Consider the following 23,367-nt stretch of genomic DNA (forward strand, 5'->3'; position numbering starts at 1 on the left):
TAATTAGAGGTAATTAAAGCAAAAACCTTATATATTACACATGATTTTTTTTCACAAATTTATAATAAGACTTATATTTTTAATTATTTTAAAAATTTGTTCAAATTACTCAGGTACGACTATTTGACATTTCGGAGTTGAATCTGATTGATAATTTTGATCAAACTCGAGCGAATACCTAAGAGAGACAAAGATCGTGCAGCCTATTTCGCTTCATCATTCCATGGACAAGTTCGATCGATGGAATAGTAATAAAACTGTGGAAATCGTGTCAAATTTTTACATTTGACAACTATGCTTTCATCAGAAAATCTTAAACTGTTTCTTTAACTCGCTTTTCATTTGTCATTCTAAACGATGACAATCGTGATGAAGGCACTCGAAAAGAGAATGAGAATGAGCAATACTCAATATATCATTTTGAATTCGTATGAAATTTCAATAAAGTATGTTAAAATATGTTATTAAGTTCGTGACAAAAATTGTAAAGTAGTATACTACAGAAGCTTACGTAGTAGTAGAGGCATAAACACGGGGTGTAGACGACTATGATTCCTAAAAGAAATAATACTGCCTTATGTCAAACAAAACAACAATCAGCAGGAGAGACTGAAATGAAGTGAAGTGAACATATATATAAACATTAATATTAACATCAACATTTAGGTGAAAAACAGAAAAAATTATTACTTTTTATTACTATTAATAACTATATATTTTACTATTAATAACTCATATCGTAATATTACTTTTTGAGATATATACTTTTTACAATATTTATAATTTAAGAAATCATAAATGGACGTTCCGGCGTTTTGTTGAAAATCGACATTTGAAATGTTAGAAAGACTTTTGAATACAGATACATACAAACTTCTGCAAAGAAAATTTAAAAAGACCTCTGGCTTTAACGATAGAGGAATGAAGAGCCAAGAATTCGTCTTTTAATATTAATTTCTGAGATGCGCAGTGCTAAGTAATAGTGTTTACTATTTTCTAGCTAGGGAATAACTAAAAAATAGTATTTCAAATAAAATATAGATATATTTATAAAGATTATTTTATTATATTTATTTGAAATAATTATTTATTTTTTTATTGATTAAAATATTATTTGAAATTTATTTGATTCTATAAGTATACAGGAAATGTATTTTTTATCAATCATGTAACGAAATATTTGAATGTTGTTTTTGTGACTTGTTTCTAATTATTTATTTTTATACGAATAAAATTTTGTCTATGAGATAGTTGTGTATATGGCTTAATGTCACGTTTATGTTTCTACATGCAGGTTGAGTAAATAATTAGCCTTTTCTCGAGAATAATATTAATATTGCTAATTAATATTTGTTTTTTCTCCATAACTTTTTTAGTTAATTTTCCTCTAAAATAATATTTAAAAGCAATTGCTCTTAAGCGTTCAAACCGAACGCGTTTGCCTTGCTCGCGAGTGCCGATCATACAATAATAAAGTGCTGTGATAGCGTGCATCATAGTGTGGGTAGACACACCATGAGTCAGAAAGTGTGCACCAACAACGAGGCCTCTACATATAGAGGCCTACAGACAGATACCATCAATCAACCTACCATAAACCCATTAAATGTTCTAACTACACAAGCAAAATCCTATGCTACTGTTACAATGATTAATTCTCTTCCAACTAAAGAGCAAGTAATCCTAATCGATGCTATTGACAACACAACAATGAAAGACTACATTGCAGTCGCCAAAGTCACTGGCTCCGAAGCAATCCGTTTCGCTTCCCGAATCTCCCGGTCGTATCTGCAGCTAACTCGACAGAAAGACTACAGCACAAGACTTCGTAACTAACCACAGAACAATAACTATCAATAACGTACATACTACAGTCAGATCGCTAATCAATCCATTCCAGAGATTAATACTTTCGAATGTCTCACCGCGAATGTCTATACCACACGAATACATAGAAAAATACCTCACAAATATCAACATTCGAATGACATCCAAACTAACATTCCTTCGAGCAGGTATACAGGAAACAGACTTTATTCATATAATCAATTTTAGAAGACAGATCTTCATCAACCCAGACGACCTCCCAAAAATTCCCCAATTCAATCACGATGATACACAGTACTGAATCTTCGCGTCTACGGATAAACCCAACTACTTTCTATGCAAACAAGAAGGCCGCGTCGCCAAAGATTGCAGCAAGTCACCCCAACCCACAGCAACAAACCAGGTAAAAACAACGGAACCTAAAAACAAACAAACACAAGACAGAACGCACGAATACACAAGTATAGCAAACAACACTAATACTCCTCCCAATATTTCAAACATAACTGAAATCGAAGCCACCAACAACCATAGGAAAACCCTACCTGAAACAGACGATTTAACCGACGACTATGAACTTCCCAACTATAAAAGATCACTATCTGTGTCTACAGATTTCTGCTCAGAAAACGGAAACAAATACTCTTTCCTACCCCCGACCAACCCCAAGACCACTCCCACTGGCAATAGGGAATCAACGCCTAACATCATCATAAAACGTCTTAAGGATAGCCAATCGCTAGCCAAGTTCATCAAAAAACTTTATGAAATGATGACACAAAAAATAACTTTATCCTTAATTACTACCAATTCAATCGTCTTCTAGAAAATGCGTGCAGTACAGACAACCCGATCGACATTAGCAAAAACTACACTCAAGATACTAAGGCTCCACTCTACATGATCGAAACAATTCACCCCTTACTCAAAGATAGAAGCTTAAAAAACAGAATACGACGACTAGTTAAAAAACTAACACAAGATCGACCACTATAGCTGCGAAAAACGACTCTTCAATTACTGTTCATTCCCCGAATTGATTCTCACCGAAAACGATTCTCCATAAAATCTCTCCAACCATTTCTCCAATTAAAACTCAAAATATGCCAATAAATATTATTCAATGGAATTTAAACAGATTCTACAGCCGACTGGAATACTTACAATCACTGATAGATAAGAAGCAACCGGAAATCATTTGCTTACAGGAAACGAACTTTAAAGGATTAAGCTCTGGCAAACTCAAAAACTACAAAGCTTTTGCCAAAAATCGCTCCACTGACCACGCTTGTGGCGGAGTAGCCATCTACATCAAGGACACCATCCACAGCCAAGAGATTGCGATCACATCAAATCTTGAAGTTGTGGCTACAAGAGTTATGCTACCTATAAACCTACATATATGTAATATCTACCTGCCTAATAACCAACATCTTGATGAAGCTGAATTTATCCGAATTTGTAGCCAATTACCAAAATTATTCATCATCACGAGAGACTTCAATAGCCATAATATTTTATGGGGATCCTACAGAGGAGCTACCATAGCGAATCTAATAAACAAAACAAACCTAAACCTTCTAAACACCAACAAACCAACCCACTTCACGACCACATCTGCCCGCTTTAGTGCAATTGACCTAACTCGCTGCAACCCGAGAATCGCTCAAAACATTTCTTGAAATGTGGAAAGTAATCTATTCGATAGTGACCACTTCCCGATCAAGATTACATACCATACTAGCTACTGCCATAACACCTACAAACTAAGTGGAAATTTGAGAAAGCCGATTGAACAACTTACCGCGAGTATGTAGCATTTTCCATCTCCCATTATACTGAACCAAATCCGATCAAACCGGCCTCAATAAACACCGCACTCATCAATTTCATACGTATCATTATAGAAGCTACTGACTTAGCCATTTCCAAAACCAAAACTACCTCAAGCAACTTAAAATCCAAACGCAGTGTTCTGATGCGGTCAAAAATTATAAGCACGCCTGCAATCGATACAAAAAACATAACTCTCAAGAAAACCTCGTTAACTTCAAAAAGTACAGAGCATTATCCCAGAAAATCATTAAAGACAGCAAGAAACAGTCATGGTTAAGGTATGTTTCATCCCTTAACTCATCACTCCAACCGCAGAAGTATGGAAAAAGATCAGGTCAATCAAAGGAAACAAAACATACCACACAAACCCTGCCCTAAAAGAAGAAGACAGTACCCCCACCACAGATCCAGCGAAGATTTCAGAAATACTAGCATTCCAGTAAACCTCTAGCAATAACAACCATTCCAAAGAATTCCAGAAGTACAAACTAGAAACCGAGGCCAAACCACCATTATTGCAAAATACTGATAATGACCCACAATCAATAGCGTCTCTTAACAAACCTATCTCCGCCCATGAACTAATGTAGATCGGAATACTACCAATGTCTCAACATCCTAAAAACAATTGCAGTAAACAACTAGGGTACAAATATGAACACCCTGCTACTAACATACCGAACAATAGTAAGAACTAAGATAGACTATGGATCTATCGTGTACAACTCTACAAGCCACCAAATCCTCAAAAAACTCGACCCTATACACCACCATGCAATTAGGATAGCAGTGAAATTTCAACATTCCGAACCAGCCCAATTGACATCCTGAGCGAAGCAATGGAAGTTCCTCTCAGAGATAAAAATCAGAATCTAAGCATCAAGTTTGCTGCTAAAATCTCTAGCATCCCTCAGAACCCTGTATTCTTAAATACCTTTCGACAGAACGCAGCTACCACCACACACCCGATGAAGAAAACCGCACTACCATTCTATAATAGAATTTCCCAATATGAACACGATCTCAACACCAAGATCATCTTGGCAACCTCAAGAAATATACCCAGTTTTCCGCCGTGGATTGTCCCTATAATCACAACTGACACCGATTTACGCAAAGATGACAAAAAATAAACCAACCCTAACACATTTAAATCCCCGTTCTGGAGGCCATACACATATCTATGGCTCAAAAACCCAAAACGGCACCGGCTACTCGATCGTTTTCGAACATTCAACCACAAAAGTCAAGCTCCACCAAGACATCCATCCTGACTGCCGAACTTATCGCACTAAAACATGCCCTCGAAACCACATCTAAATACCACAATAGAAAATTCGTGAACATCTTCAGTGACTCCACAAATGCTATCGCCTCAATTCTAAACCAATGGATAAACAATACAATGCACGAATGCCAAAACGCCTACATCGAATCAATAAAAAACAATAATTCAATTACAGTAATATGGGTCCCATCCCACACAGGAATTGAAATGAACGAGAGAGCGAACAAAACTGTTAAGGAAGCAGCAAATTTGACAATCCCCTACACAACACAAACCTATCACTCAATTCTTTACTTGTCCACCTGAAGCAAAAAATCAAACACCATTGGAACAACGAATGGAAAATCTTAGTGAAACCACGACTGCTAACCATCAAAAATGACTTCCACTCTAAAAAGACTTGACCAAATCGTAATATTAAGAATAATAATCGGACATACGAAAATAACACATACTCACAAACAAATACATACTCACCAAAGAAGACCAACCACTCTGCGAACGGTGCAAGACGACCCTAACAATAGACCACCTCATACTATAATGCGAAGTATACCTACTACTAAGAAAACAACTCAGAATCAAGGCCATCCTAAAAGACAACCTAATGGACAGTGGAACATCATCAAGCCTGCTACAATATCTGAAACGCATCAGGAGCTACAACAACATATAAAAAATCTCTTCTTCTGTTGTCGCTAATGACCCATGAAGTTGATGCGACATAAAATAATTGATTTAAAAAAAAGAAAATATTTGAAAGCCGATAACCAATGCAAGTTTCGAAGAATTATTTTATATAATTTCTAATATGCCTGAAACAATTATTACTTCAATTAATTTCCACTCGTTTGAAATAAATAATTTCAAAATACTTATCTGTATTACTATCACATGAAATAAATCTTCAAATTGTATTTTATTTCACTAAGAGTATTTTAATTACTCTTTAAATTAAGAGTATTTCAATTACTCTTTAATTATTAGGTGAAGACTAAAATATAAATACGGCAGCTATTCGGAGATTTTTATATGCATTGGTTGAATTTAAAATTAAAATCAATGGCACATTAAAATAGTTAGGATAATCTTAACAAACTTAGAAGGTAGAAAATCACATTTGCCTTTTCTTTAGATCTGCGAATTAAACAGATCCTACCATTATAAAAGAAGATAGTGACGATAAAAATTTTTTAAAAAAGTTGCTGCTTATATACTTTCCTTTAAGCAGATATCATCGCAAAAATATAATGAACTCAAGTAACAAGGTATGGATTTATGCAAACCAATGAAATTCTGCAAAATTGATTATTTGACATCATCATATTATTACAACTTCACTTGCATATGTACATATGTCGCAGTTGTTACTTTTAAATCATGCAATTTTTCTTTTAATTCAATTTTTCTTCTTCGACATATCATAAGATTTATGAAAGTAGATGTATTCTCTTGAGACGATGAAGATATTCTAAATATATAAATTATTTCGAAATTACCAAAGCATACTCAGAAATTGAAAAGCATAAAAAGAATAGGGTTGACAATCAAGACATAGTTGAATATTGCGAAAAAAAAAAATATGAACTTCCTTATTTGAAGATATTTATAATTCAAGTCGTTTTTATTACGTAAATCAACGTTGAACGAGCCTTTTCAATATTGAAAATATTGAATGTTAAATGATTTGCATTGCAACTGATATTCAAAAAACTTAGAAAAACTTCTAATTTATAATTTTAATTATAAATATAAAAGTTAAAAACTTTTAAAATTATCACCAAAATATTGCATCATTTTTATATGAAAATAATATTAATTATTAGAAATTTGAATTAACAATAATACTATTCGTAGTGATAAAATATAAATTACAAAGCCAAAAATATGATTTGCCAAAACAAAATAATATTTTTGTCATCTATAACTTCTTTGCAATCGAAATATTTCTTTCAACAACTGTTATTTTTTCAATTATCAGCGATGACTTCAATTTTTGGTTATTTATAATTATTTGTAATCAAAAACATTTTAGAAAAGAAAATGATCGTTATATTATGTGACTGTTGTTTTGGTGATAACTGAATAAGTATCCTTCAATTTAAAATTAATAAAATAAGTATGTATATATCTAGATTGTCATATCTAAATTTTTATCAATACAAAGTACAATTTTTATCGATATAAAATTATAATTTTATATAATTAAATAAATTATAATTTCGTGGAAGAAAAATAAGATTTGTACATTATTCAAATTTCTTATTTTCAATAAATTCATTGTCAAGAATATAAAAATATATAGCACTAAATTATACATTATTACTATTAGTAGTGATATTAAAATAACATTTAATATATTTTTATTATTAAAATTTAATATTGGTATCTAATAGTCAAATATAATAAAAATGTATAAAATATATACTGGATAGATATTTATATATAGAAGAATTAGAGAATTATATATATAGATATATTAAAAATCAATATACATACATGTTTCATAAAATGTGTAAAAATTAAAAAAAGATATTACATGGAAGGAAATTTTGTACTTGAAAAGTATGTGTATGTGTTATATAAAATATATATTAAATATTCCATTTGCAGTCAAATCTTTCCATTTTGTACTCACAAATCTATATACTCAACCTTATTTTTTAAATTAAACTTTCTAAAATAGACACACACACACGCACACACACACAAATAATAATAATAATTAAATTTTTTAATTAAAATTGTATTATAAATTTCAGAAAATTAATATTTTTTCACTTTTATATTTGATTTTATAAATAATAATATAAAAGTATAATTTAGATACTTGGACCATTACTAATTGTTTGATTTTCTGGTGTAAAATACATAGAATCTAAAAAACACTTTGCAAAATCACCAACAATGCTTCTGTCTGGTATACTCTGACTCATTCCATAAATTGCAAGCTGAAAAAAAATATTACTTGTATATTATGTAAAAGAATATTATAACAATTATGGTAACCACAGTAATTTATTCACCTTTCCATCAACAGGAGTTTCTGGATTTTTTAAAATCAAATTCAATTCAGTTTCAATATCACATAAAAATTGATCTGCTACACCTGGCTGAGTATGGACATATGTAACACAAAGATGTATGCCACATGGAAATTGAAGTGTATTCAAGTTCCATCCTCTTGCGTTCAAAGCTTCCGAAAGTTTATAAATATGAAAATCATTTGACCCTAATGCTATAACTGAAGTAGCCGGGGTACCAAAAATAAAAATTCCATCAAACTTTCTCAATCTACAATCAATTTGATGTATGCAATTGCAGTTTGAATTTACAAAAAATCTAAATACGCACCTTTGTTCAATGTATCTAGTAGTTTCTATAATTTTCTTCGTCGATTCCAAATATTCATCATAACCAAAGTACATTAATGTAGCCCAACATGATGCTATAATTCCACCAGCTCTTGAACCACTTACAGTTGGGGAACCATAAATACCACCAGGCCAATCTGTTGTTATAGTATATTGATGATGTCTTAATTTTTTATTTCTATAAAGAATAAGGGAAGAACCTTTTGGAGCATATGCATACTAAAACAAACGAAAAAAATTATATATAATTTTAAATTATATACTTTATGCGGATATTATATTATTTATATACTTTATGTGTATCAACTGATATGCTTGTAACTCCAGGAAGTCTAAAATCGAAAGATGGTACATTAAAACCTGCATCTGGCATAAAACAAATTAAAAATCCACCAAGACAGGCATCAACATGAACTGGGATATTGTATTTTACTCCTAAATCAGAAATTGCTTTAATATTATCCATTGTTCCATATGGAAAGTTTGGTGTTGATCCTATTAACTATTATAAACATTACATTAACTCTAATACATCTGAATACATTACATTAATTCGAATTCTAATTTAAACATTCTTTTTTAAATACCATTATTGTATTTCTTGTAATAGCTTTTTCCATAGATTTAATACAAGCAGTATAGCTATGCTGGTTAACAGGTACAGATCGTACTGTAAGTTTTAAGTACTGGGCAGCTTTATCAAAAGCAGAATGTGCTGTTACAGGCATTATTATTTCTGGATTTTTTATACCTTTTATATTTCTTGCATAATCCCTATATGTTTTACATGCCAACAAAATTGATTCTGTACCACCGCTTGTCATCTGAAAAGATTTTATTTATTAAAGATTTTATTATTAAATTTATTATGTTTTAAATTATTTCAATTGATTCAACATTTTGAGAAAAATAACTTACACAAATAACTTACAGTGCCACACGAATTTTCATCTCCATGAAATAAATTGCAAGTTATTCTTACTACCTCTGCTTCCAACTTGCATATACCAGGAAAAACATCAGGATGCAATGGGTTTGTATATGATGCAATACTATAAATATCCCCCATTAATTGTAAAAGATTAGTATCAACTCTATATATAGCTCCAGATACTTTGCCATTTTTCCAATCATAATCACCTAAATGATAACATATATGTAGGTACATTTCATGGAAATTATAATAATTTTTCAATTGTTTGTTACCTAATTGAACACATTGTATTATTCTTTCTAATATCTCTTTGGGTTCTAAATTTTTCTTTGGAAGTTTTACAACAAAAGGAATATCTTTTATTCTTTGCAATGTTTCTTGTTCAAATGTTTGATTAATCTTATCCAGTTCTTGATCAATTTTATTTCTAATAGCTGGTATAAAATTTCTCAAACTAAACAATTGTTTCTTTGCTCTTTCTATTAAACCTAAAAAAACATTTTTTATTTATTACAAATTTTCACAACGTAAATCTACATTATAAATGATCATATGTACTTTCATCTTGAAAAATAAAATTCCACAACCAAACCGAAGTAAGAATAGTTGTACTTGTTACAGTCACTATTTGCCATGGTTCTTTAGCTTCAAAATAATTATTAATCAGTTGTTTCATGTTATTAATACCAAGAGAATATATGTTCATCTAAAAAAGAAAATAATATTATTTATACAAATTGTTACATTTGTTATTTTTTATTAATTTCTTTACTAAAATTATCATACAACTCTAATTAATAAATCTGATGTGTCAATGTGAACATTTTAATGATAGCTTTCAGTACAAAACAGGTGCTCATATTCTTTCTTTGTTTTATATATATATATATACTCGATCTTTTGTTCTTTTCCTTTCTCGACATTTCACATTCTGATATTTGCATTATTACTTGCTATTACTTACTATGCATGTTTTTTTTTTTTTTTTTGTTTTACTAACCACTAATTTGTGCAATTTTCCCAATATCGTGTTTCATATTTCATTTAAAAATTAATAAATTATATATATATCTTTAAAAAAATTACTAAAATTTTTGGATATATCATACCTTAATTTCTAATTGTACCACGTGTTAAAACGAAGTGTAAATATACATTCCACACTTTTTTTTACAAAAGATTGTAAGATAAATTTTAATATTTGAAATAATAAAATGTATTACCAAGAAACATTAACAGATAACTTCTGCTGTTATGGACAAAGTGTCTGTCACTATATCTATACTGCTTATCATTATATCTATAATGCTATGTGCTTATATCTCCTCTGTGCTTATATTATTTTCAAAGACGAGGTACTAGTTTGATTTTACTGTGCTACCATAGACGAAGTATATGAAGACATTGCATCTTACGGATTTTCGTGGCCCGTGACCTGAAATACCGACATACTGAAAAATCACTAATCTTTTAGCGCACTCTATGTTTAAATAACGGTAAGTGAATCCGCCAACAACATGATTTTTAGACCCATTATAGTGTTATCAAACTTTCAATATTACTATAAACTTTTTTAAATTATTATTAATGTTAAAATATTAAAATTATTATATATCCTTATTTAGATATTCCTTATATTATATTCAAGATAGATATTCAAATTTACATTAAATTTTTAAAAATTTTTATTATAACAATGCAATGCATTGGTTATGACAAATAACATAAATTCTATAATTCATTAGTTAAAAATTATGCTTATTAATCAAAATATTTCGAAATTTTTCTATAAATTACTTTAACAATCAATATTATGTTAATAACAAAACTTTGTTATTTATTTAATATAAATCTTTAACAATTCATGAAGATTTAATGAAAAATACAAACATATCTATATGTTCAATATATCCTTATATATCTCGTAAAATCGACCAATGTTGAATGTGTTTGATACAGAGGGGTACATAACATTATGTTATATAAATTATATTTATGCAGATCAAGGGATAGAAAGAAAATTTATATTTTACAATTTCACAGAATTTTATTAGAACAAGATAGATTTTTTACGCGGTAGCTTCTTGACGTAAAAATATATACATATGTATATCTTTTTCTGATTTGTATTTTAGTTCTTAACCGAACCTGAAGACGGCTCATAGCGTGACAAATTCCTAACAAAATATTTAAAGTATTTAAAGGGACAGGTTTCAGATTTCCTATTCACTTGCTAAAGTTTATTCTAAGAGGATTTTGTTATGTCTAAAGCCTTGCGTCCATTTGAGAGTTTCTCGCGAGAGTTACTCTCGAGAGTACTCTCAAGTGTTGTGTTCATCTGAGAGCAGCTCAAATTTTCACTCTTCGAGAGAGACCGAAATACTCTCCGAGAGCTTACTATCCGATAGAACGCTCAAAGCCGTGTCTATTTGAGAGTTCATTGTCTCTGGTCCTCATAGTTGCCCATAATATTTAAAAAAAAAAGAAAAATCAATAAAAAAAGAAGAGATCAATAATTTAAATTATTACATAATATTTATATTTATATATAATATTTAAATTATTACATAATAATTTAAATTAAAAGAAATTAGTTCAACAATTTCACTTTTTGACCACACTTTTTTATTATTCATTATTCTATTTTGAATTCTGTTTCGAATTCTGAGAGCAATTATCCGAGAGCAGTATAATATTGTGTCCATTTGCGAGCAGGTCGCGATACGTCAACTCTCAGAGTTGGGCGATGCTTTTGGACAGTAACTCTCAGAACAGTATCCATTTGTGAGAAAGACTTTCGATAGCAACTCGCGACAATTTTACTCTCCAGTGGAGACCTAGTTTAATAGTGTTCTTTTCGGCAGGAAATGAAAATATTTCAAAAAATATAATATTTCAAATTTAAAAGCAGAATAAGAATATTTAATTCTTTTTAACTTTTTTTATTATTATTTTTAACAGAACTTTTTATTCCTTGAAATATATATTTATTTATTTTTTATAGAACAGTATAACAAATAAATAAATAATACAAATTGTCTTATTTTTAAAATATTTTCTTTTTCATTTTGATTCTTTATAAAATATTTGAAGACAATTCAACTTTATTAATTAAAAAATAACTCACTCTCTGCTGTAATCATTGATAAAACAAAATTTTCATGAATTATGATAAATTTTTCCAAAACAATACCATGAACTTTAACAAAAGAAATAGAAAAATGGTACTATTTATACGCAGTATGCCTTTCTTTCATCTTAGTTCTCTTATTTATTATAACGATTATTATTGTACTTTTGTAAATTAACATTCAACAAATTATATTGTATTATATAAATTGTAATTAACATTCAACATAAATTATATTTATGAAAAGCGACGATATTATTTGCGTAACTCTGTCATTTGGTTATTTCATATTCAATATAACGGATATAAGGATTTAAAAAAATTATTTTTGTTTTATCTAATTCAAATATGAAATAAGCATTTTCTTTAAAATCAAAAATATGGATTAGGTTATTTTTGATATCATTTAAATATTTTATTTAATTCTATTTAAATTTTATTTAAATAAAAATTATACTTTTAATTATTACTCATTATTTAAATAAAAATTTGGCCGAATGATTCGAATGCGGATAGTCGATACTTTGGGTCGAATCGGATAATTTTGGTTGAGCTCGGGCGGATTCAGAAACACGAAAAATTCTCTAACTCGTCTGTTTCACTAGTTTAACCATTTCATCGAGTCGACGGATAGAACAACAGAAATGTGGCAACCATATGACTTTTTTGTTTCGGCAACTACGCTTTCATCAGGAAAACCGAAACTTACCTGTGTTCCTTTAACTCGCTTTTCTTTTGTCATTAATTTATTATGTATAATAGCGAAGCCATTGAGTGAAAGTGTAGACTGATTACTATCTTACCGATTTCAATGATTTTTGAATGTATTGTGAAGGTATTTTGAATAATTTTTTCTTGTAGCGCGTATATTGGACTTTGTTTGCTAGAGGAAAGGATCATTCAGGGTATCGATTTCTAAATATTTAAGGATCGTCGAAATTAGTGAAGGAGTGGCAAATTCACCGGCAATTAGAATGGAGGAAAATATGAATGAGGAATATTTTAAGCTCATAAAATGTTAATATTAACATATATATCATTAAGTCGCTCATACTTTATACCATCTTTATTAAATAATTTATAACAATAAATGATTTCGGCCGTCAAAAATGCAACTCAATGAGTTCATCTTAATAAATAACATTATAAAACTATATATTTATATAACATACTTTAAAAAAAAATATACACTATGGTATTGTTCAAAAAAATAAATTTGACTTCGAAATTTTGAAACGAATGAATTTTGCAATAAATAATTTACAACACACAATGTGCTTTTTTATTGCAAACAATACTTGTAGAAATATTTTATTGATAAGTTCAAAAATCGAGTTTACGGGATAAAGATAATTCATTCAAGTTGTGAATTTACAAATTTGTAAATGAAAAAGTGTCATATCCATTTACATTGTTTATAAAAATATCATATAAATATCAATAAATTTTTTTCTAATAATTTTAAATAGATGTTAATAGTCAAATATACACTAAATTTTTCATCTCAATTTTCATCAATCTGTTTTAACATTCCGTACTGGGCCGAGGTCATTTTTGACTCGCTGGATTCAGGCTACGTACACAGACATAGGCTCCCCACCATCGATTAGTTCCTTATAGCAAGAATCTTATTCCTATTAGAGCCGGTCACCAGATGTGACAACCATTGACAGGTAAATAAAAACTACAAAGAATGAGGATACATCGACATAGCTTTTTTTAATACCTTTCTCCTTTGCATTTTCAGTATAGTTATTTCTTTATTCTTTCTTTGTAATTGCTAAAATACAGTAATAGCCATGCCTTTTTTCTAGAAACACTTAATGACAAATAGGAAAATATAGCCTCAAGTTTATATAGTTTCTACTCGTCAGTCTGCTTCAGACAGTATTCGAACAAAGTACACGCTCTATCCACTCAGCAACAGTTATCATTTTCTTATTTTCATTGTTTTTATTCGTTATTTGTTTATTTGTTTGATATGTCCGCGCAACAAGCAAACGAACCTCCTGCTTTTTCTCTTGTGGAAGATTATGACAACGATATTGAATAAATATTATTTTTTTATAAACCACGATGCTGTTATATATTATATTTTCCTATATAAAATGCGAACATTACACACAATACGCACGTATAGCGATGAATGTTCAACCCTCAGCATATTGATGTAACGTTCGTGAGGACCTCGAGTCACGAGCGATCGTCAACATGTTGGTATATACTTTCGAGCAATTGTAAATGGATTAGTGGAGTCAGAAATGACCCAGGCACAGGGCTGCGTACTTCAGTACTCGGTGGGTTAAATCGTTATATTCATTGATTTTCCACCACGTTCAATTTAATGAATAATTCTCGAAATAAATCCGGCAACACTGTCCATATTTTTTTATTTTCACGGTGCAAAACTTGCCTGAATTGGTACGACAGGCTGTGACACGAAAATGGTAAGTGGGCTTATAGACCAATCGTGGGCCGAAAAAGTACATTGTACGTAAGGTCTATTCATATATCTCGTCCGTAGCTTGTCCTATTCTATATATACCTCGTTTGTGACTTGGTCTGTGTATTGACTAAGAATAGGATAGACCTGACATTAAATGAAGCTTCGTGTCTCCGAGTCTGAAATATCGACCAGGAATAATATCACTGGTTTTTTAGCGCACTCTACGCTTAAACAACGGTAAATTGGAGAACTGCGTCAATATCCGTTAGTGTTGTCAACATGGTATAAATACATAAACCTCGTCTGTAGCTTCAGATTCCGATACAAGAAATCAGTATCTAAAACTATTCCATTTTATATTATGTATCCATGTATATACATATCAGAAAGAGCTCTATCCGTGTTTTTTGGTATTAATACACATTTTAAATATATAACAATTTATACTCCATTATTTTAAAAAATAATTTTTAACTAATTAAATTACTTCATAAAATTATTTTGATTGGCCATTGTCAACCATATGTTTATTTAATTTGAATAGCCACCGATCGAGATGAAATTTGAAGAGCGTTAAAGAGATGTAAAACTCCAAAGATATAAAATCTTGGCTTCGAGAATTCATTTTTTTGGAACGTAGACCCTTCAATTTTATGAAATTTATTATATATAAAAGAACAAGCAATTAGCAAGTAACGTTAGATCCGTGCAGACAAACGATTTACGACAAATCATCATCTTCTGTTGAAAGAACAAAAATATAATATTTTTTCATCCTTCTTTTTATGAAACAAAAAAATTTTGTTTCGTTTTTTCAAAGCATCGCCGCTCTCAGATTGCTTATCTGCACTGGGTCTAACTCGAATGTTTAGAATCAGAGGCAGTTATTCCTGCCTTACGGTACATCACACCCCAGCGGCAAAGTACGCGGCGGATCGGGAATTTACATAAAAGATAATATCAAACATGCACAAACAAGCTCATACCAAACTGACAAAATACAAACAACAACAGTCAACATTACACTACATAACCGAGATGTCAATATCTCAGTAATATACTGCCCATTAAAACACGCAATATCAACAGAAGAATTCAACAAATTCTTTAAGAGGTATAAAACAAAATTTATAGCTTTAGGGGACCTGAATGCAAAGCACAACTATTGGGGCTCTAGAACAAACAACCCTAAGAGAAAGAACCTCTATCAGTGCATAAAAATTAACAACCTAAAAATCTAGGGAGACCAATCTTCTGGCCATCAGACTCAACAAAACACCGGACATCCTAGACATAGCAGTCACGAATACAAATTTGAACATCAAAACTGAGGAGCTGCTTGATTTAAGTTCAGACCACACACCCACAATCTATACGATCGACCGAAAAAGTGACAAAAGACGAAAAAACAAAATTGACAAACGCCACTACGGACTGGATAGCATACGCAGAATACATTAATAAAAATCTGAATATACCCCTAAAAAATGCACTAGGCATAGAGAAGGCAGCTGAAACACTAATAAGCACACTTGAAGCGGTAGCATTCCACTCCACAAAGTATGAGGCGGAAAGTCCCAAGCGTACGGAAATCCCGACACACATACTAGAACTAATTAAAACCAGGAAAAGAATAAGGAAACAATGGCAAAATACAAGATGGCCCTAATTCAAGACCTGATAAACAAACTTACAAACAAAATTAAACGATAAATTCGCAAAACAAATAACAACGAATTCACAAACTTCATCATGAATCTAGATAATAGTAGCAATACAAACTATTCCTTATGGAAAAGTACAAAAAACTCAAAAGACCACTCACCCAAATTCCTCCTATACAAAAACCGGACGGAAACTGGACCACAACGATAGAAGACCAAGCCGAAACCATGGCAGAATACCTAAGCGAAACATTCACTAACGAATTCCACATATCTCCAAACAATAGCAACAACGAAACACTAAAATACAAAGCAATAAGGAAAGAGGAAATCTTCACAATAATAAAACTAAAAAATAATAAAACTCCAGGATATGACTTAATAACAGCAAAAATGCTTAAAAAAATCCCGGCCAAACCGGTAAGATTTCTAACAATCCTAATAAATGCGATATACAGGGTAGGAAACTTCCGCCAGATATGGAAGTGTGCAGAAATCATACCTCTACAAAAACCAGGCAAAAATTCCAAATTCCCATCATCCTATAGACCTATATCTCTTTTTCCTATGAGTTCCAAAGTAATAAAAAAAATCATCTATAAAACTAATAAAGGAAATCACCAACAAAAACTTCCCTGATCACCAATTCGGATTTAGACAAAACCACAACACAATAGAAAAGATACACAGGATAATAAACAGCATAATCCGTGCCATGGAAGAAAAAAAATATTGTACAGCAGCATTCCTAGACGTAGAAAAAGCATTCGATAAAGTATGGCACGAAGGTCTGCTTCAAAAACTTCAAGAAATAGTATCAAAAGACCTATATCAAAGAATCAAAAATGAAAAATCATCACTCAGAATCAAAAATGAAAGATCATCACTCAGAATCAAAAATGAAAAATCATCACTCAGAATCAAAAATGAAAAATCATCACTTAAAAAGATACACGCTGGAGTGCTTCAAAGCAATGTGCTAGGACCCATCCTGTATGCTTTGTTCACCTACTCGCACCAGGAACAAAAATATACACTTTTGCCAATAACACGGCAATACTATCTACGCAAAAAAGCATAAGAAAAGCAACCAAAACCTTACAAAATCACTTAAATGAAATAGAAAAGTGGACAAAGAACAACAAAATCAAGATTAACACAACCAAATGTGTACACATTACATTCAGACTCAACAAAGGGCCAATTCCAAAAATCAAATTCAACAACCAAGAACTATCTCAAGCACTTTCCGTCAAATATCTCGGCTTACATCTAGACAACAAACTGAACTGGAAAAAGCACATCCAAGAAAAAATCAAACAAATAAAAACAATTAGAAAATCCATGTACTGGCTAACATAAAGAAACTCTAAGCCTAGCGTAAAAAATAAGCTACTAATTTACAAAATTATAATTAAACCTATTTGGACATACGAGCTACAAATCTGGGGCATGGCAGCCAAGTCGAACATAAAAAAGATAGAAAACCTACAATCCATCATCCTAGACGTACAATACTAGACGCTTAATGGTATGTCAGAAACGATGACATAAGAAAAACCTTAGGAATACCATCAAAGAGGAAATACTAAAGCGCGCAAGGACACATCAACACAAAATCAAAAATCACAGGAATCCCCTGGCAAAAGACTCTTATTCCCTACTACCCAGAAAACTGAAAAGGAAACAATCGTTAGACCTCACTAACTAACAAATGGAATGCAACCAAACATGTATAAAACGAAACTAATCCCATAAAAAACCAGTGATTGCCGAAATTGAAATCCACACGATCTCAAAAAAATAATAATATAAAAAATGAAAATAATTGTAACTGAACAATTAGACTCATACACACGGAACAAATAAAAAAAAAAAGTCAAATTTTTAGATTTGGCAACTGCTCTCAAGAAATCCTAGTGTCTCTTTAACTCGCTTTTCATTTGTTATTCTGCACGATGACAATCGTGATAAGAGCAATTAAAAGGAGAATGCGAATGAGCTGTACTCAGTGAGAATATATCATTTTGAATTCGTATAAAATTTCAATATATCATTAAATTTTTGACAAAATTGTAAAGAAATTCTGTAGTATACTATAGAATTCACGTGGTAGAAAAGGGATAAACATATGTCGAAAACTACAGTTTCTAGAAGAGATAGGCTGCTGCCTCATGTCAAATAAAACGATGATCAGCAGGCCTGAATGGGCCATTCAATACGTTCTTGAACCGCAACTCTTTCGCATGTATGTTAATTATATAATTTATCTTACAAAATCATTTTACAAATTTATTTTATATTTTATATTACATTCTTGCACAATGAATGCCAGATCATTGTGCTCGCTTGACTGCAATAAATATCTGTACTGTTTTAACATTAAATTCAACCTCTTTAATAAAGGTTTCGTTCTGAAAAAAACTTCTCTCAATTAAATGATTGGAATGAAATAGTTATTCAGATGATTAAACTTTAATTTTGATGCCTTATGTAATTATCGACAAAATTCCATTATTTTCATTTTAAAATAATCTGAAAAATAAAAAATAATTCTTTCTACTTTCAATAAATGTGCACTTTAAAATAGTGCAACTTTATCTCGAACATTTTCTTCATAAAAACAAAAATACAGCAAATATATTTTCATTTAAAAGCCACATGTATAAAATTCGAGACAACATTTTAAGAAATATTAATTTCTTTTTAACATTGTTTTAATTATTTTTTATTCAGAATAATATGTAGAAAAAATTCAGCCGTAGAAAAAAAAATTATAGAGATCCATTAAAAAATAATGCACTTTTGTGAAAAATCATACTATACGATAATACGAGCTTTTATTTATTTATACGATAAATTCGCATTTATTTATTGTGATTATTATATGTACATACATATGTATGTTTGCTCGTAATAAAGTGTCACCGGACACTTCATTCAATTCAATAAATAATTTTCGATGCGGAAACGGCAACGCTGTCCAACACTGTAGTGCAATACTTGCTCAAGTTGATACGACAGGATGCGACACGAATATGGTAAAAGGATTAGAAAGGCCCTCAAAACCTGGGAAACGAAAAAGCATTGGATGTCCTGTCTATCTTATTCTTGGTCAATGGTAATATACCATTTACAACTAGCATTATTGCTTGAACACAATTTAACATTTATTAAAAACGCACTAAAAAAATTATATTTATACGTTTATCCATTTATCTATCTATCTGTCGAATTAAGCGTTCAGTTAAATTTTATATAAAAATAAAGCATAGCAGTCTCGCATAGAATTTCATCCTTTATTTACAAATATCAGATCATCATTCGGTAACAAAATTGCATTGCACATATGCAGAATGATAATTCGAGATGATAAATTAACAATCTAGACAAAACAACAATACTGATACAATATGCAACAATATCGATACGATGTTTCATTAATTAATGCAATATAGCATGTACTCCACTTTATACGTGGAACAGTATTTTTTATCTATATATCTGCATATATAAGCATAATTTAAACATTACGCTCGTAAAGAAAACAACACATCAACAAAAAATATAAGATCTATCACATACATGAGTTAATGAATATGTAACACATAGCAAGTATGATTTGTTGAGTTAGGCCGAACATTTTGGAACTCAGTCACGAGTGTGGTGCGTATATTATGTATATTATGTATAGCTATAAATGTTTCAGATAGTTTATAAGTCTATAATACTTTAAAATAACAATTGCTGTACAATAAGAGTATTGAGATAGAGCATGTAATATTCTTGCAGCATGTAATGTTCTTGCTTCAACTCGTACTATTTTTATATTTCATAGGTCGCTCCATTCGATTTACATATGCATAGGCACTATTCATCGACAAAGAAGCATTCCGACGAGGATCTAGAAAATATTGTGATAATTTTTTTTTTTTTTTTTTGAATACATGGATTTTTATTTATGCATGATTGCTGCCGATGATAATATTAATCGCTGAACGTTAACAGAGGAGAAATGAATTTGTGGTGGGCATGATTCATATGGTTCATGTAAATGTAGCTTGTATGTAGCGTGACTCAAGTTCGTCTTGTTCGGCGGATGCAATAAGAATGCTTATTAAAAATAAGTAGATCATATCGATGCGATTTTTTGCTTGATATCAAAAATTCGTGTATGTATGAAAAGATAATTATCGCAAAATTTCCATCGTATCGTGATATCTTCTTCTGTTTCTTTTTTGTTTGCTCTATTCGCTTTATGTTCTCTTATTAATCGCTTTACTGATAAACTTGTATGATGCGTCGCATCGTACAAATATGCCGAAAAATATAAAAGATTAAAATTTATGATTGTTGCGTCAATAATGCTGAAACTTATTTTTTTACTTTACTTATTTGTAATCAACATATTTTACGAGTATATGTCAATATAATGTTAATGCAATTAAAATAAAAATAATTTAAGTGTTTTAAGGTAAAATAAGTACATATACATATAGTCGCGTCGGAAAGTAAGTTAACGATCAGCATCGTGCATAAAAATTGGAGAAATGAACGAGATAATATGTTTGATGAGTTGATTTTTGAAAATGTATATTTAGTAGATTAATACAATGAACGAATGGTCATAGAAAAATATAATATTATGAGGAAAGGAGAAACAAAATATGCAATGACTGACTACAATGATAGGGTCGGAAAGTAAGTTAACGCATCTTCTTACTTTTTCTAATATTTTACAATAAATTATATCTAAATATTTTTTATGACAACCTTTTATGGCTATAATGTCTCGTAGACGGTTATATAACGGATAATTTAAAAAAAAATGTGGCCGTAAACAAAAAAACTAATAAAACAATTATTATTAACGCATTATACAAGGAATGGACCAATATTAGTCCAGATATAATTAAAAAATTAATTCAGAGCATACCAAACCGTCTACGAGACGTTATAGCTGCAAAAAGTTGTCATACAAAATATTGAGATATAATTTATTGTAAAATACTATATAGAAAAAATAAGATGCGTTAACTTACTTTCCGACCCTATCATTGTAATCAATCATTGCATATTTTGTTTCTCCTTTCCTTAATTGTAAAATATTATGATATTTGTCTATGACCATTTGTTCATTGTATTAATCTATTAAATATACATTTTAAAGAATCAATTCATCAAACATATTATCTTACTCATTTCTTTAATTTTTATGCACGACGCTGATCGTTAACTTACTTTTCGACGCGACTGTATCTAACCAATTGTTTGGAAGTCAGAAAAACTGTAAATTCTACTAAAAAGTATAATACATTGGAACATTGAGGAAACTGAAAGACGTATATGTTAAATTCTAAAATCAGAAGAACCAGTGTTCATGATCATGTTCGATTACATACATCATGACCAACGACCGACGCGTTTAAGCGATTAAAATTTTGTGGGATTTTCATTTTTTCCCAAAATTTTGAAATAACAACACATAATTATATAATTTAATCAATCCATACCGTTTCGGAGATATGTGATTATGTTTTTCTAATTTTCAAATATTCCTTACTTCTGTATAAAAAAACTTGAAATAAAATATTTTTTTATATACATATGTTAATGCGTATGTATTTTAGGCTGTATTATGATAAAACCTAACAATCAGAATGAAACAGAATTTTGAGAGAGTAAAGAGAACAACCCCAAATATAAAATTTTAGTTTGATTAGTTTCCGAGACATCAATAATACATTGAATTATATCTATACAAAAGTGTATCTTCACTCTCCTGAGTATCTCCTGGGCATTTCATTTAATCCGATATTAAGACTAGTACAATATGATCCAACCATTATTGTATTGGGATTGGTTTAAGTCATCAATTTTAATTCAGCCGCCATTAGACGGTTGACTAGTAATTGCCTGTGAAATCTGATGTCGATCTATAAAATGTCGTCGATGTCAGATTTCAATTAAGGCATAATAAGATATTACGTTATTAGCTACTCGTTACTTGACGGTGATGACTACTAACAGACGATGCTGGCTAAAAGAACGAAGACAGTTGTAGTTTACAGACACAATTCAATATATTGCACCTAAAATTTTTTTATTAATATTTCAGAAACTAACTTCTTCCCACCCTCTCAAAATTTATTCGCTACGTCTGTATTTTATTTATTCTATGAATTTGCGTCATATGCTTCACAGTTTATTTAGTAACGAAAAACTGACTCGTCGTTAGTGGTACAAATAAGTATGTGTACTACTGGTGCACGTGAAACTAAACCAATCGTATGATCTACTGGTTTTATGTTATGTTACACTGATTACTGTCAATACGTAGCATAAATATTTGTATATTTATCGTTAGCTCGTAAATATAGGGCGGCCTGATTATAATAACTATAAATGTTGTCGAAAAAAAGATCAACTTTCAAAATCGTGACGAGCAATATAAATTTCATTTGCGAATATTCGCTTTATATTCTGATTTATTAAAAAGTTCGTATGTTATATGTGTCTACAAAAAACAAAAAACAAACAAACAAAAAAAAATAGGTATATAATCAATATAAGATGTATCATTTTTTAAGAAATCAAGTGTTTCTAAAGTTCCATTTTTTTTTTTAATGTATTTTCGTTAACTTTAATATTCATGTCGCCTTTATAAATGCGCGCGTTACCTCTATTGGTCTCGTGTATAGCATATATCGTTCTTATACGGCAACAAAAATGACATTTCTATTCGTATACAGTTTGCGATCATTTCGAGCGCCCTATTCTCGAAATTTCGATTCGACGAAAAAATTCCTATTCTTTAAGCGCGTTTCACGTAGGCCTGAAATAAATATTTTTCTTTTTTTGTTTTTTC

At 30.4% G+C, this 23,367-nt stretch overlaps 1 protein-coding gene across 2 annotated transcripts; it reads right to left on the reverse strand.

Annotated features, from left to right (window-relative positions):
- Positions 1 to 7,516: 7,516 nt before the first annotated feature.
- On the reverse strand, positions 7,517 to 10,617 carry LOC122527642 (sphingosine-1-phosphate lyase). Of its 2 annotated transcripts, none has more exons than XM_043652005.1 (9): positions 10,369 to 10,617; positions 9,818 to 9,965; positions 9,532 to 9,747; positions 9,257 to 9,465; positions 8,913 to 9,149; positions 8,618 to 8,827; positions 8,306 to 8,544; positions 7,978 to 8,245; positions 7,517 to 7,902 (listed from the first exon to the last, which is right to left on the reverse strand). In XM_043652005.1, the coding sequence occupies exons 2-9, from the start codon at positions 9,963 to 9,965 to the stop codon at positions 7,774 to 7,776; spliced, it is 1,656 nt and encodes a 551-aa protein (XP_043507940.1). In that variant the 5' UTR covers positions 10,369 to 10,617; the 3' UTR covers positions 7,517 to 7,773. The 2 variants fall into 2 exon arrangements, with proteins under 2 accessions (XP_043507940.1, XP_043507941.1); XM_043652006.1 differs by having other exon boundaries at positions 10,483 to 10,616.
- Between the last annotated feature and the right edge of the window lie 12,750 nt (positions 10,618 to 23,367).

This window comes from Frieseomelitta varia, unplaced genomic scaffold (genome assembly GCF_011392965.1).
Source record: "Frieseomelitta varia isolate USP_RPSP 00005682 unplaced genomic scaffold, Fvar_1.2 scaffold_229, whole genome shotgun sequence".
NCBI classification, from domain to species: domain Eukaryota; kingdom Metazoa; phylum Arthropoda; class Insecta; order Hymenoptera; family Apidae; genus Frieseomelitta; species Frieseomelitta varia.